This window comes from Coffea arabica, chromosome 3c (genome assembly GCF_036785885.1).
Source record: "Coffea arabica cultivar ET-39 chromosome 3c, Coffea Arabica ET-39 HiFi, whole genome shotgun sequence".
Classification (NCBI taxonomy): domain Eukaryota; kingdom Viridiplantae; phylum Streptophyta; class Magnoliopsida; order Gentianales; family Rubiaceae; genus Coffea; species Coffea arabica.
This window is the reverse complement of record NC_092314.1, coordinates 5,633,794-5,647,893: the sequence shown is the minus strand read 5'-3', so window position 1 is coordinate 5,647,893 and position 14,100 is coordinate 5,633,794. Positions and strand designations below refer to the sequence as shown.

Sequence of the window (14,100 nt, the reverse complement as noted above, 5' to 3'; positions counted from 1 at the left end):
AAGGACGGAGTGGTGACCAAGAAAGAAATGAGGAGTCTATCGTTGGTGGTGGAGGACTGCATCGTTGTTTCAAGAAAGGTGATAATATATTTACCATATCCATTGCTAGTTAATAAGGGTCAAATAGCTGACACAAATAAAAGTGTTTTTGTTTGTTACCTCCAAAGTTTAAAAAGAAAAGCTGATCTACTGTTTGACCAATTGTTGTTTCTTTCCTATTTACTATTTAGTTCTATTTTTTTTAAAAAAAAAAATTGAACTTCCTTTTGATTTTCTGGTGCGGATTTTATGTCACATGCTTGATGCAACAAACATAAGTTGAAATCTTTGTAATATGCCTTAGAATGGAAATTTGGTATCCGCTGGAATAGTTAGTGAATAATACTTCCTCCGTCCCATTAAAAATATCATTTTTTTTATTTTAGAATGTTCCAAAATATTTGTTTGTCTTGTTAGAAAAAGCAAAACACCTATTAGTATCTTTTTCCAATATAATTCTTCTTTCTAATCATATATATGTTACATTCAAATTTATTATCCAAACATTTCACAATTACAAACCGCTTCACTTCACCGGTTAGTTGAAAATTTTTTTTTATATTATCCTAATTTTTTTTATCATATCTGATTTCTTTTTTCTATCCAAAATTTTCTTGCATTTTGTGTCATCAAAATAATTTTTAAAAAACGTATTCTTTATTAGTTGCACAGAGGTAGAGTGTTTTTAAAACAATCAATTTTAGAGGCTGCATTGGAGAATCAAACAGTTTCTAATAATGGCATAAATACTTTGTAGTAATGATTAAGATAAGTAGAATTTGACATCAAACTCCATAGAGCACATAACATAACCAAAATCTATAGAGTACCTAACTCATATTGACATTGCTATCGTAAAATTCGAATTCGAAACATCAAATAATGGATTTAATTTATACTAGTCTGAGAAAAAAGTAGACATTCTATGCTTGAAATTCTTTTTTTTTTTAAAGGAGTTATACCTGCATTTGCATATGAGGTTCAATTAGGTTGAGGAGACTCCGAGTCTTGTATTTTCAATTTTGAGCTCAGCTTGATAACCGAATAGAGGTATTTAAATTCAAATCGATTTTGGTCATCGCAAGCAAGCAGAATTGATCCATTTATACCAATAAGATCATTAAAAAATGATCAATATATTTTGTTTGAATTTGATGTCTAAAACCACTCATTTACAAATTAATGGTGGCTTATAAAATCTTTTCTACACAATAGAAAACATTTTTCTTGGCTTAATGGCTTTTTGACTCCTATTTATATTATAATTATTATGGTGTCAGTTTGGATTGAAACAAATTTTCGGGCGTAGGTCCGTAAAGATGAATATTTCGCATAAAACACACTACAAATATAGTTTATGAACCTTTATTAAGAGGAGAAGGCTGCACTTAATCTGTTAGTCTAATCGGAATTATATATATATATTGTAAACGGGAAATCTCGAACCCGACTTTTATATAATTATTGGATGGAAGCATCCTTCAAATCTCCATTTTGTCTTTAGTGGTAGTGGGGTGTAATTTGGAATGTAAAAATTATACTAATGACTTCGTAGGAGTCAAAGTTGATTTGAATTGGATTTTCTAATTATAAAATATTAAGAAATCGAAAAGTATAAATATGTAGATTTATACATCAAATTATCCAATCTTAATAAAGGTATAATAATTATCTGCTGCATATCGTTGTGTATTTCTTTCAAGTCATTTTTAATTCCTCTTTTTTGTTTTTATCAATTTCTAAAATTGCACCCATTGTGTGCATTCTTCTTCAACTGTTGTTTATAGAAACCATGGCCATAGAAGTTACCAATTGCAAGGAAAGTGACACTCGCAGTCTAAAATTAGTCTTTTGTGCTCCAACAATGATTTTAAATATTTTATGAACTTCTCTTTAAAAATTTCCTGGAGTGGTTTATCTTTTGTTGGTGGACACGATATGGGTAGCGATGTCCACGAGATAAAAATTTGTATAGGAGTTAGGGGTAAGTTTCACTTGCCGTACAGTAATGGGGATCTCACAAAATTATATTGCAGTGATGTGATGAAAAATGACAATTCAAACAGGCTCTAATATTTTCGATCACTTTTTTATGTACAGTTAGCGTATGATCTTTTTTTACATTAATAGATTTAGATCATATCATGTAACTTAAATTCAGATTCAAAATTCAAATTATACATATGTGAGCATTTATTCAAAACTGATTGTGTCAAAAATCACTATATTATCGGTGTTTAAAAACTTAATCTAATATTTTGACTTACGAAGTTTATGAAATTGTGTTATGTGTTACGTGAACGAACTCGAGGTCAATTTGGATAGATGAGAGAGCATCACCTAAAATTACAGTGGCAAGTTCAAGGACCAAATTGGAATCTATAGAAGATGAGGAACGAAATAGAACCTTTGCCAGAAGTTCAGGGATGCTATTAGTAATTTACCCAGAAATGGTCGCCCGCTCTCATCCTTTACGCTTCCAAACAAAATAAATTCATAAGTAATGAAAAAGCCTGTTTGTCGAAATCGACTAATTTATGTTCCCAATCCTAAGATAATTTGGAAAAACTAAATGGGTCTTAGAATCAAAGGTCACTTGGTGGCTGGGTTGGGGAGATCAACTGATCGAACTCAACTGAAGGATGAGCATCCCGTCGGCCTCTGTATTAGTCAAAGACGTCGTTAATTTACTGCACGAGAAAGGAGAAAAATACTCGGGGAAAGCAGCAAGCGATGAAATAAACGGGCTTGTTTCAGAACTATCTTTGCTCCAGAAAATAGTGGAAGAAATTGACAAGGAACAACGAATTCATGATTGGTTGACAGAAGTAGAGAAAACCTGTTATGATGTGGAAAATATAATGGTTGAAACCCAAAACAAGAATGCTGACTTTCTTTTTCTCGGAACCATCAAAAGGTGGTTTTTCTCTGATGTAGATGATGATTTTCCGAGGCAAATTTCCCTACTCAGAAAAAGGATCAGACACCTGCTGGAAGTCGGGGAGCTTTTGTCACAGGACCAGCAAAACAACAGGCCTCCCCTACCTTCTGGTTTACTCCAGAAAAAGGATTCTGTTGCTGTTGGATTATTCAATGAGTTGGACTTCCTTTTGAATCGGATTCTTGAATCGAAATCGGATTCTTTTTCCCCCAACATAATTTCTGTGGTGGGCATTGGCGGCTTGGGGAAGACAACCCTTGTGAGGTGATTATATAACCATGAGTCATTGCGTCATCATTTTGAAGCTTTTGCCTGGGTTTCATTGGGCAGTTCGGCACAGCGCGACTTTGACCAATTGTGGGGAGCTTTAGGTTCCATTATTGAGCAACTTGTACCGGCCGCCAACGAGATGTTGAGAAACTGTTCTATTATGGGCATCACCGTCAACATTCGCAGCCTACTGGCTTCTGCAAAATGCTTAGTGGTTATTCATGATTTGTGGTCACTGGATTACCTAGACTGGCTAAGCAGTTGTTTAGGAATTAGGGAAACAACTAGTAAATTAGTAGCCACCACTCGGTTTCAGGAATTAGCAACATCTAATCCATCGATTGAACTTTTCAAGTTGAGGCACCTAACTGAAGAGGAAAGTTTGGAGCTCCTTGTTCACAGAGTATGCGTGAATATCCCTGAAGGTCAGTCAGTTGTGTCCATTATCATTATTTTCATAAATTCTTGCCGTCATTTTTATGTTACGGAGATGTGCAATCGATTTTTTAGATGCCGTGAAGTTTAAATTTTTGACATTATTTATCTGGATGTGTTTGCATTTTGATGTGCCACAAAAATGCGCTATCATACATTTAGTTATGGAAAAGATTCAAGTCTTTAATAACACAGTCCGAATTTTTCATTTGATGCTTTCCCAAATTCAGTTAAGATTTTGTTGCTATATTTTTATGGTTGTGGATTTTGTGGCCGTTTCTCAATGCATATTGTCTTATTTCCTCTGAATTTTTATTAGTTATTCTCATGTTCTTTCTTGTATTTCCTTTCATGGTGTTATTTATTTGCAGCAATAGCTAAGTTTTTCGTTGTCTGATTTGGAGGATTATGTCTGTTTGAATTGATTTCTCCCCTTTGCTAACAGATTCACAGTAGCACGGGATGCTAGAATTTATTGTGAAAAGATGCAAAGGCATACCGTTGGCCATTAATGTGCTTGGAAGCTTGTTGGCAACAAAACAGGCATCAGGTGAGTGGAAGGCAGCTCTTCGTGCTATGGAGTTGTGCAACGTCCATCAAGAAGATAGTTTGCAACTGTGAGAACTGGAAATTTTATCTTTATGTTATGACGACATGCCACACCATTTAAAGCTTTTGTTTCCTTTATTTGGGCCTCTTCTCTGAGCAACCAAGCATAGAGGTGGAAACACTATACCAGCTGTGGATGGCTGAAGGCTTTGTACAACCGAACAACGAAGAATCTGCAATAACAATGATGGATGCAGCGGAGCAGTATCTGGATTAATTAGCAACCAGTGGTTTTGTTGAGGTTAATAAAGCTTTCATTCCGAATAGCAAACGGTTCAAATCTTGTCGTCTGCATGGCATGATGTTAGACTTGTGTCTTCACAAGGCCAAACAAGAAATATTTTCCGAGGTCATAAGATCATGTCAAAGAAACAAAATCAACAAGTCTTCCACTCCATTCGGCAACATACGTAGACTTTCCATGAACGTTGGTGGGGGTTATCAAAGTGAAGATGTAATGGCCGTCTTGCTGAAAAATGCTGACATGCATCTTGGTTATCTTAGGTCTCTTCTTCTCTTAAAATTACCCCGACGTTTGGAGTTTGTAGAAATTTCGGAGTCAATAAACTTGAAGTTGTTCCTCTTGCTTAGAGTCTTAAGATTTGATAGTTTTGACCTATGAGAGAGCAAATTTGTTGGAGAATTTGGGAAATTGACATCTCTGCAATACCTAAGCTTCAGAAACTGTCGCCTAAACATCCTGCCATTAAGTCTTGGTGAGTTGTTGCACTTGCAAACACTTGAATTGCGGGTAGTAATAGATCGGATGGTTACCATACCAAACATCATCTGGAAGTCAAAAAGTTTGCGGCATCTTTATTTGCCTTCGAAATGTAATGCTCGAGAGGATGATAAGTTGCGTCTGGATAGTTTGGTGAACTTGGAGACGCTTGAAAACTTTGATACCAGTGCATGCAGCACAACCGATCTTCTCTTCTTGACGAGTCTTCGACACCTAACAGCATATGTTAAAGGGAATGCTAAGTCCCTGCAGGGCACCATCAAACGCATAAATATGAACTAGAATTGCTTATGCCAAACCTCTATTTGTGTAAGATGTTTCGATGCATTTACTGCTAAAGAAAGGGATTTGTCAATGAGCCAACTACTTGATTGTCCCTCCCTTCCTACTTTGCAAATCAAGGGATGCAGATATGAATAACTTCATCCATAATTCCTATTGCACAAAACATTGAAAAACTTGAACAACATTTATCAAAATTTATTACTTATATATACAGCATATTTGGCAGAATTATGAACATTAAAAGTGAAAGACATACAACAAACTCTTTCCGAAATTGTGCTAAAATTTTGACCAAAACTAGTTGAAAAACTCCAACACCCATGATGCCATGACTATAATCATCTTCCTATAAGCAATAATGCTCCACAGAGATTCATAAAAACATTGCCAAAGATTTACGATAAGCCAATGAAAAAAGTAGCAAAGAGCTAAACGATAACTTCAAGAGTTTGTTAGCCAAACAGAGAAGCAACATAGAAGAACTTTGCAGGACTGGGCCATTTTAGTGCTAAATACTAACCAGTATAATCTCATTTATAGTATAATTGACATCATAAGTTGAGTAAGAAAGATTGATTCATGTAAATTCCATTCATGTTACAACCAAAGAACGTACTCTTGTTAAAATACCAACAGAAAAAATCAAATCTTTTGCAAAGGGTTTGCATAATAACACACCCACTAATTTACTTGAAACAATTTTACTTGTGAAACACACAAATGTAGATAAAAATCAGAAAGTGCATCTAAAATAACACCCACTAAAGTGCTATTTTTTTTGTGGAACACAAAAATTGAAAAGCCCTTCTAACATGCTCAAATAAAATTACACAGGTTGCCTGGTAACAGACGTACTCATTTACTTGAAAAAAGAAAAAAAAAGATGATAAAGATAAAAAAAAGCCCATCAAAATGTTCTTAGAATAAAAAAAACCAGATCTTTAAACTCAAAGAAAATGAAGAGTATTTGTACGTACCACCCACTACCACTAGCAAGCGGCAGCTAAACGAAAAGGTTGGCTTTGTGAAGTAGTGAAGGAAGATAGCAAGATCAACTCCCTTTCTTGAGCAAATATTCTGTAGAACCAGAAGATTTTGAGTGATTTTAAGGTTTAAGTGCGGGATTTTGGGAGTGTGTGTGTGTGGGAGTGGGAGAGGAAGGACGTAGTGGTGACCAAGAAAGAAATGAGGAGTCTGTCGTTGGTGGTGAAGGACTGCATCGTTGTTTCAAGAAAGGTGATAATATATTTACCATTTCCATTGCTAGTTAATAGGGGTCAAATAGCTGACACAAATAAAAGTGTTTTTGTTTTTTACCTCCAAAGTTTAAAAAGAAAAGCTAATCTACTGTTTGACCAATTGTTGTTTCTTTCATATTTATTATTTAGTTCTATTTTTTTATTTTTTAAAAATTGAACTTTCTTTTGATTTTTTGGTGCTGGTTTTATGTCAGTCTTTTTTTTTTTTGCCATCTATGTTTTATATCATATGCTTGATGCAACAAACATAAGTTGAAATCTTTGTAATATGCCTTAGAATGGAAATTTGGTATCCGCTGGAATAGTTAGTGTATAATACTTCCTCAGTCCCATTAAAAGTATCATTTTTTTATTTTAGAACGTTCCAAAATATTTGTTTGTCTTGTTGGAAAAGGTAAAACACCTTTTAGTATCTTTTTTCAATATAATTTTTCTTTCTAATCATATATATGTTACATTCAATTTTAAATTTTGAATTTATGGAGGTAAAACATAATATTAACTAAAAGTCAAGATACTGTTAGCTTCTTACACTAGAACAAGTTTTCAATTTCCATTTCTAAATTTTGGAACCATGGTTTCTCTAATCCCTATGCAAGCTCGATTATATAACTACTCATGATTTATATATTTTATGAAGAAAAACATTATTATTGTTTAATATCTAACAAATCTAAAAATTTCGATGTTTTAGTCTCTAGAAGTAAAAACAATCCAGTTTAGACTATGACGTAATTATTGAACACAGATAATCTAAGAAGATGGGCTAAAAACTTGATCACACTTGCTGATCAAATTGAAGAAATAATCCATTTTAGTTTGTTCCAAAATTTTAGACTTGATGTAGTTCCACTATCCATTTTATTCTTGCAATTACAATCCATACGTATCATATAAACCGAAAGACTTAGGTGGTATGTGGTAAGAGGGTTTCGGAACGGAGAATTAGAATAAATCTCATAATTGTTGTTTGGATTACTACTATTGGAATTGAAATTTTGGAATCATATCTAAAAATTTGGAGTTCCCCAATTCCTTAGTAACCTGGACGGTTTTGGACAAAACCCAAGACAGATTTCCATTTCGAAATGGGGCTCATCCCACCACCCATTAAAAAAAATTAATATATAATTATATACACATATACATAATTATATATAATATATTTTAATTATAATATTTTATTATAATTATATATTTTATTACAATATAAGTATAACTATATAATATATTTATTATTATAATAATATATTACTAATAATAAATGTATTTATATTTATATTTATATTTATTATATACACATATATATTATATATTATAAATAGTTATTATAAATATTTAACTAAATATAATTATATTTATATAATATATATTATAAATTTATTAATATTATATAATAATATATTTATATTATTTATAAATATATTTATAAATGTATATTATATATGCATATAATTATAATATATGTGTATATAATAATATATTATATAATTATTTTTATTTTATTTTATAAATATACTAATTATTATATCTAATATAGAATATATTAGTATAATTAATATTTATATATTTATATTATAATATTTGTATAATTATATTTAATTATATATAATATTTAATCTAATTTGTTACAAACTTATAATAATGATATTAATAGTTATATGTATTATATAATGTATATTAGTATATATAATATAATTGATATTATCAATTATACTAATAATTGTACATGTTTACTAATAGAAATTATTAATTAGTTATACTAAAATTACTAACACATTTATACTAATACATTTAATTAGTGAAAATTTCTTATATCCCATTTTGAATGAGCCAATGAACCAAACATCAACTATAGTAATGATATACATTCCTGGTACAAAACCAAACAGATGTATTGGAATGAGTGACTCCATTCTAAACCCTGGATGAATAATCCTAAATTCGAATCTGATTCCAAAGTGTGAACCAAACGCCACCTTATTATGTGATGCTTGCTTGATAACTTTGTGCATCTCAAGTTATCACAAATGGTTATCTTATTATCCAAACATTTCACAATTACAAACCGCTTAACTTCACTGGTTAGTTGAATTTTTTTTATATTATCCTAATTTTTTTTATAATATCTGATTTCTTTTTTCTATCCAAAATTTTCTTGCATTTTGTGTCATCAAAATAATTTTTGCAAAACATAATCTTTATTAGTTGCACAGAGGTAGAGTGTTTTTAAAACAATCAATTTTGGAGGCTGCATTGGAAAATCAAACAGTTTCTAATAATGGCATAAATACTTTGTAGTAATGATTAAGATAAGTAGAATTTGACATCAAACTTCATAGAGCACATAACATAACCAAAATCTATAGAGTACCTAACTCATATTGACATTGCTATCATAAAATTCGAATTCGAAACATCAAAGAATGGCTTTAATTTATACTAGTCTGAGAAAAAAGTAAACATTCTACGCTCGAAATTCTTTTTTTTTAAAGGAGTTAAACATGCATTTGCATATGAGGTTCAATTAGGTTGAGGAGACTCCGAGTCTTTTATTTTCACTTTTGAGCTCGGCTTGACAACCAAATCGAGCTATTTGAATTCAAATCGATTTTGGTCATCGCAAGCAAGCAGAATTGATCCATTTATAGCAATAAGATCATTAAAAATGATCAATATATTCTGTTTCAGTTTACTGTCTAAAACCACTCATTTACAAATTAATGGTGGCTTATAAAATCTTTTCTACACAATAGAGAACATTATTCTTGGCTTAATGGCTTTTTGACTCCTATTTATATTATAATTATTATGGTGTCAGTTTGGATTGAAACAAATTTTGGGGCGTAGGTCCGTAAAGATGAATATTTCGCATAAAACACACTACAAATATAGTTTATGAACCTTTATTAAGAGGAGAAGGCTGCACTTAATCTGTTAGTCTAATCGGAATTATATATATATTGTAAATGGGAAATCTCGAACCCGATTTTTATATAATTATTGGATGGAAGCATCCTTCAAATCTCCATTTTGTCTTTAGCGGTAGTGGGGTGTAATTTGGAATGTAAAAATTATACTAATGACTTCGTAGGAGTCAAAGTTGATTTGAATTGGATTTTCTAATTATAAAATATTAAGAAATCGGAAAGTATAAATATGTAGATTTAGACATCAAATTATCCAATCTTAATAAAGGTATAATAATTGTCTGCTACATATCGTTGTGTATTTCTTTCAAGTCATTTTTAATTCCTCTTTTTTGTTTTTATCAATTTCTAAAATTGCACCCATTGTGTACATCCTTCTTCTGCTATTGTTTATAGAAACCGTGGCCATAGAAGTTACCAATTGCAAGGAAAGTGACACTCGCAGTCTAAAATTAGTCTTTGGTGCTCCAACAATATTTTTAAATATTTCATGAATTTCTCTTTAAAATTCCTTGGAGTGGTTTATCTTTTGTTGGTGGACATAATATGGGTAGCGATGTCCGCGAGATGAAAATTTGTATAAGAGTTAGGGGTGAGTTTCACTTGCCGTACAGTAATGGGGATCTCACAAAATTATACAGCAGTAATGTGATGAAAAATGACAATTCAAACAGGCTATAACATTTTTTATCACTTTTTTATGTACAGTTAGTGTATAATCTTTTTTTACATTAATAGATTTAGATCATATCACGTAACTTAAATTCAGATTTAAAATTCAAATTATACATATGTGAGCATATATTCAAAACTGATTGTGTCAAAAATCACTATATTATCAGTGTATAAAAACTTAATCTAATATTTTGACTTACGAAGTTTATGAAGTTGTGTTATGAGTTACGTGAACGAACTAGAGGTCAATTTAGACAGATGAGAGAGCATCACTTAAAATTACATTGGCAAGTTCAAGAACCAAATTGGAGCATATAGAAGATGAGGAACGAAATAGAACCTTTGCCAGAAGTTCGGGGATACTATTAGTAATTTACCTAGAAATGGTCGTCCACTCTCATCGTTTACGCTTTCAAACAAAATAAATTCATAAGTAATGAAAAAGCCTGTTTGTCGAAATCGACTAATTTATGTTCCCAATCCTAAGATAATTTGAAAAAGCTAAAAGGGTCTTAGAATAAAAGGTCACTTGGTGACTGGGGTGGGGAGATCAACTGATCGAACTCAACTGAAGGATAAGCATTCCGTCGGCCTCTGTATTAGTCAAAGACGTCGTTAATTTACTACACGAGAAAGGAGAAAAATACTCGGGGAAAGCAGCAAGTGATGAAATAAATGGGCTTGTTTCAGAACTATCTTTGCTCCAGAAATTAGTGGAAGAAATTGACAAGGAACAACGAATTCATGATTGGTTGACAGAAGTAGAGAAAACCTGTTATGATGTGGAAGATATAGTGGTTGAAAACCAAAACAAGATTGCTGACTTTCTTTCTCTCAGAACCATCAAAAGGTGGTTTTTCTCTGACGTAGATGATGATTTTCCGGGGCAAATTTCCCTGCTTAGAAAAAGGATCAGACACCTGCTGGGAGTCGGGAAGCTTTTGTCACAGGGCCAGCAAAACAACAGGCCTCCCCTGCCTTTTGGTTCACTCTAGAAGAAGGATTCTATTGCTGTTGGATTAGTCAATGAGTTGGACTTCCTTTTGAATCGAAATCGGATTCTTTTTCCCCCAACGTAATTTCCGTGGTGGGCATTGGCGGCTTGGGGGAGACAACCTTTGTGAGGTGATTATATAACCATGAGTCATTGCGTCGCCATTTTAAAGCTTTGTGAGGTGATCATTGGGCACTTCGGCATAGCGCGACTTTGATCAATTATGGGGAGCTTTAGGTTCCATTCTTAAGCAGCTTGTACCGGCCGCCAACGAGATGTTGAGAAACTGTTCTATTATGGGCATCGCCGTCAACTTTCGCAGCCTACTGGCTTCTGCAAAATGCTTGGTGGTTATTGATGATTTGTGGTCACTAGATTACCTAGACTAGCTAAGCAGTTTTTTAGGAATTAGGGAAACAGCTAGTAAATTAGTAGCCACCACTCGGTTTCAGGAATTAGCAACATCCAATCCATCGATTGAACTTTTCAAGTTGAGGCACCTGACTGAAGAGGAAAGTTTGGAGCTCCTTGTTCGCAGAGTATGCGTGAATATCCCTGAAGGTCAGTCAGTTGTGTCCATTATCATTATTTTCGTAAATTCTTGCCGTCATTTTTTTGTTACGGAGACGTGCAATCGATTTTTTAGATGCTGCGAAGTTTAAATTTTTGACATTATTTATCTGAATGTGTTTGCATTTTAATGTACAACAAAAATGCGCTATCATACTTTTAGTTGTGGAAAAGATTCAAGTCTTTAATAACACAGTTCGGATTTTTCATTTGATACTTTCCCAAATTCAGTTAAGATTTTGTTGCTATATTTTTATCGTTGTGGATTTTGTGGCCATTTCTCAATGCATATTGTTTTATTTCTTCTAAATTTTTATTAGTTATTCTCATGTTCTTTCTTGTATTTCCTTTCATGGTGTTATTTATTTGCAGCAATAGCTAAATTTTTCGTTGTTTGATTTGGAAGATTATGTCTGTTTGAATTGACTTCTCCCCCTTTGCTAACAAATCCGCAGTTGCACGGGATGCTAGAATTTATTGTGAAAAGATGCAAAGGCATACCGTTGGCCATTAATGTGCTTGGAAGCTTGTTGGCAACAAAGCAGACATCAAATGAGTGGAAGGCAGCTCTTTGTGCTATGGAGTTGTGCAACGTCCATCAAGAAGATAGTTTGCAACTGTTAGAACTGGAAATTTTATCTTTATGTTATGACGACATGCCACACCATTTAAAGCTTTTGTTTCCTTTATTTGGGCCTCTTCTCTGAGCAACCAAGCATAGAGGTGGAAACACTGTGGATGGCTGAAGGCTTTGTACAACCGAGCAATGAAGAATCTACAATAACATTGATGGATGCAGCGAAGCAGTATCTGGATTAATTAGCAACCAGAGGTTTTGTTGAGGTTAATAAAGCTTTCGTTCCGAATAGCAGACGGTTCAAATCTTGTCGTCTGCATGGCATGATGTTAGACTTGTGTCTTCACAAGGCCAAACAAGAAATATTTTCCGAGGTCATAAGATCATGTCAGAGAAACGAAATCAACAAGTCTTCCACTCCATTCGGCAACATATGTAGACTTTCCATGAACATTGGTGGGGGTTATCAAAGTGAAGATGTAATGGCCGTCTTGCTGAAAAATGCTGACATGCATCTTGGTTATCTTAAGTCTCTTCTTCTCTTAAAATTACCCCGACGTTTGGAGTTTGTAGAATTTTTGGAGTCAATAAAGTTGAAGTTGTTCCTCTTGCTTAGAGTCTTAAGATTTGATGGTTTTGACCTACGAGAGAGCAAATTTGTTGGCGAAGTTGGGAAATTGACATCTCTGCGATACCTAAGCTTCAGAGATTGTCGCCTAAACAACCTGCCATTAAGTCTTGGTGAGTTGTTGTACTTGCAAACACTTGATTTGCGGGTAGTAATAGATCGGATGGTTACCACACCAAACATCATCTGGAAGTTAAAAAGGTTGCGGCATCTTTATTTGCCTTCCAAATTTAATGCTCGAGAGGATGATAAGTTGCGTCTGGATAGTTTGGTGAACTTGGAGACGCTTGAAAACTTTGATACCAGTGCATGCAGCACAACCGATCTTCTCTTCTTGACGAGTCTTCGAAGCCTAACAGCATCTGTTAAAGGGAATGCTAAGTCCCTGCAAGGCATCATCAAACGCATACATATGAACCAGAATTGCTTATGCCAAACCTCTATTCGAGTAAGATGTTTCGACGCATTTACTGTAGAAGAAAGGGATTTGTCAATGAGCCAGCTACTTGATTGTCCCTCCCTTCATACTTTGCAGATCAAGGGATGCATGAGCATACTACCACATATAATCTGTTACAGTCTCACTCGCATAGTTCTAAGCCGTTCTACACTTGTCAATGGTCCTATGGCAACTCTGGGGAGGTTTCCAAATTTATGGGACCTTGTTCTGGAAGACAGAGCTTTTCTGGGGAAACGGTTGACTTTTGCATCAGGGGGATTTGGTCAACTCAGACATCTTACACTCTCAAATTTGCCAAAGTTGGAGTTCTTGATTGAAGAAGAAGGATCAATGCCCAATCTTTGTACCTTGCAGGTCGAAGGATGTAACAACCTTAAAGAGCTTCCAATCAGACTTCAGGAATTGTAGGGTAAGAATTCTTTGCAACCATCAATGTTGAAACTTCATCCTCGTGAGGGCGCACCAACTTTGTATTGGAGTACGTGACACCAGATTGATATTGCATACTCAGGTCCTCCTGCTATACTCCTGAAGCTACACAAGGTAGCTTGTTGCCTACAGTCAAACAATGTTATACAGATAGTACGACGGATCTTCTGTCCTACTTTCTATGTCAGTTTCTGTCCTATTTTTTATTATATTACTATTTCTCTTTCATGAACATCATATTTTAGTTCTTTTTTATT

At 33.7% G+C, this 14,100-nt stretch overlaps 1 protein-coding gene across 1 annotated transcript; it reads left to right on the top strand.

The window, feature by feature from the left end:
• Nucleotides 1–12,772: 12,772 nt before the first annotated feature.
• On the top strand, nt 12,773–13,822 carry LOC113735418 (putative disease resistance protein At1g58400). Its single transcript, XM_027262429.1, has one exon. It carries the CDS (start codon nt 12,773–12,775, stop codon nt 13,820–13,822), a length of 1,050 nt encoding a protein of 349 aa, XP_027118230.1.
• Nucleotides 13,823–14,100: the final 278 nt, after the last annotated feature.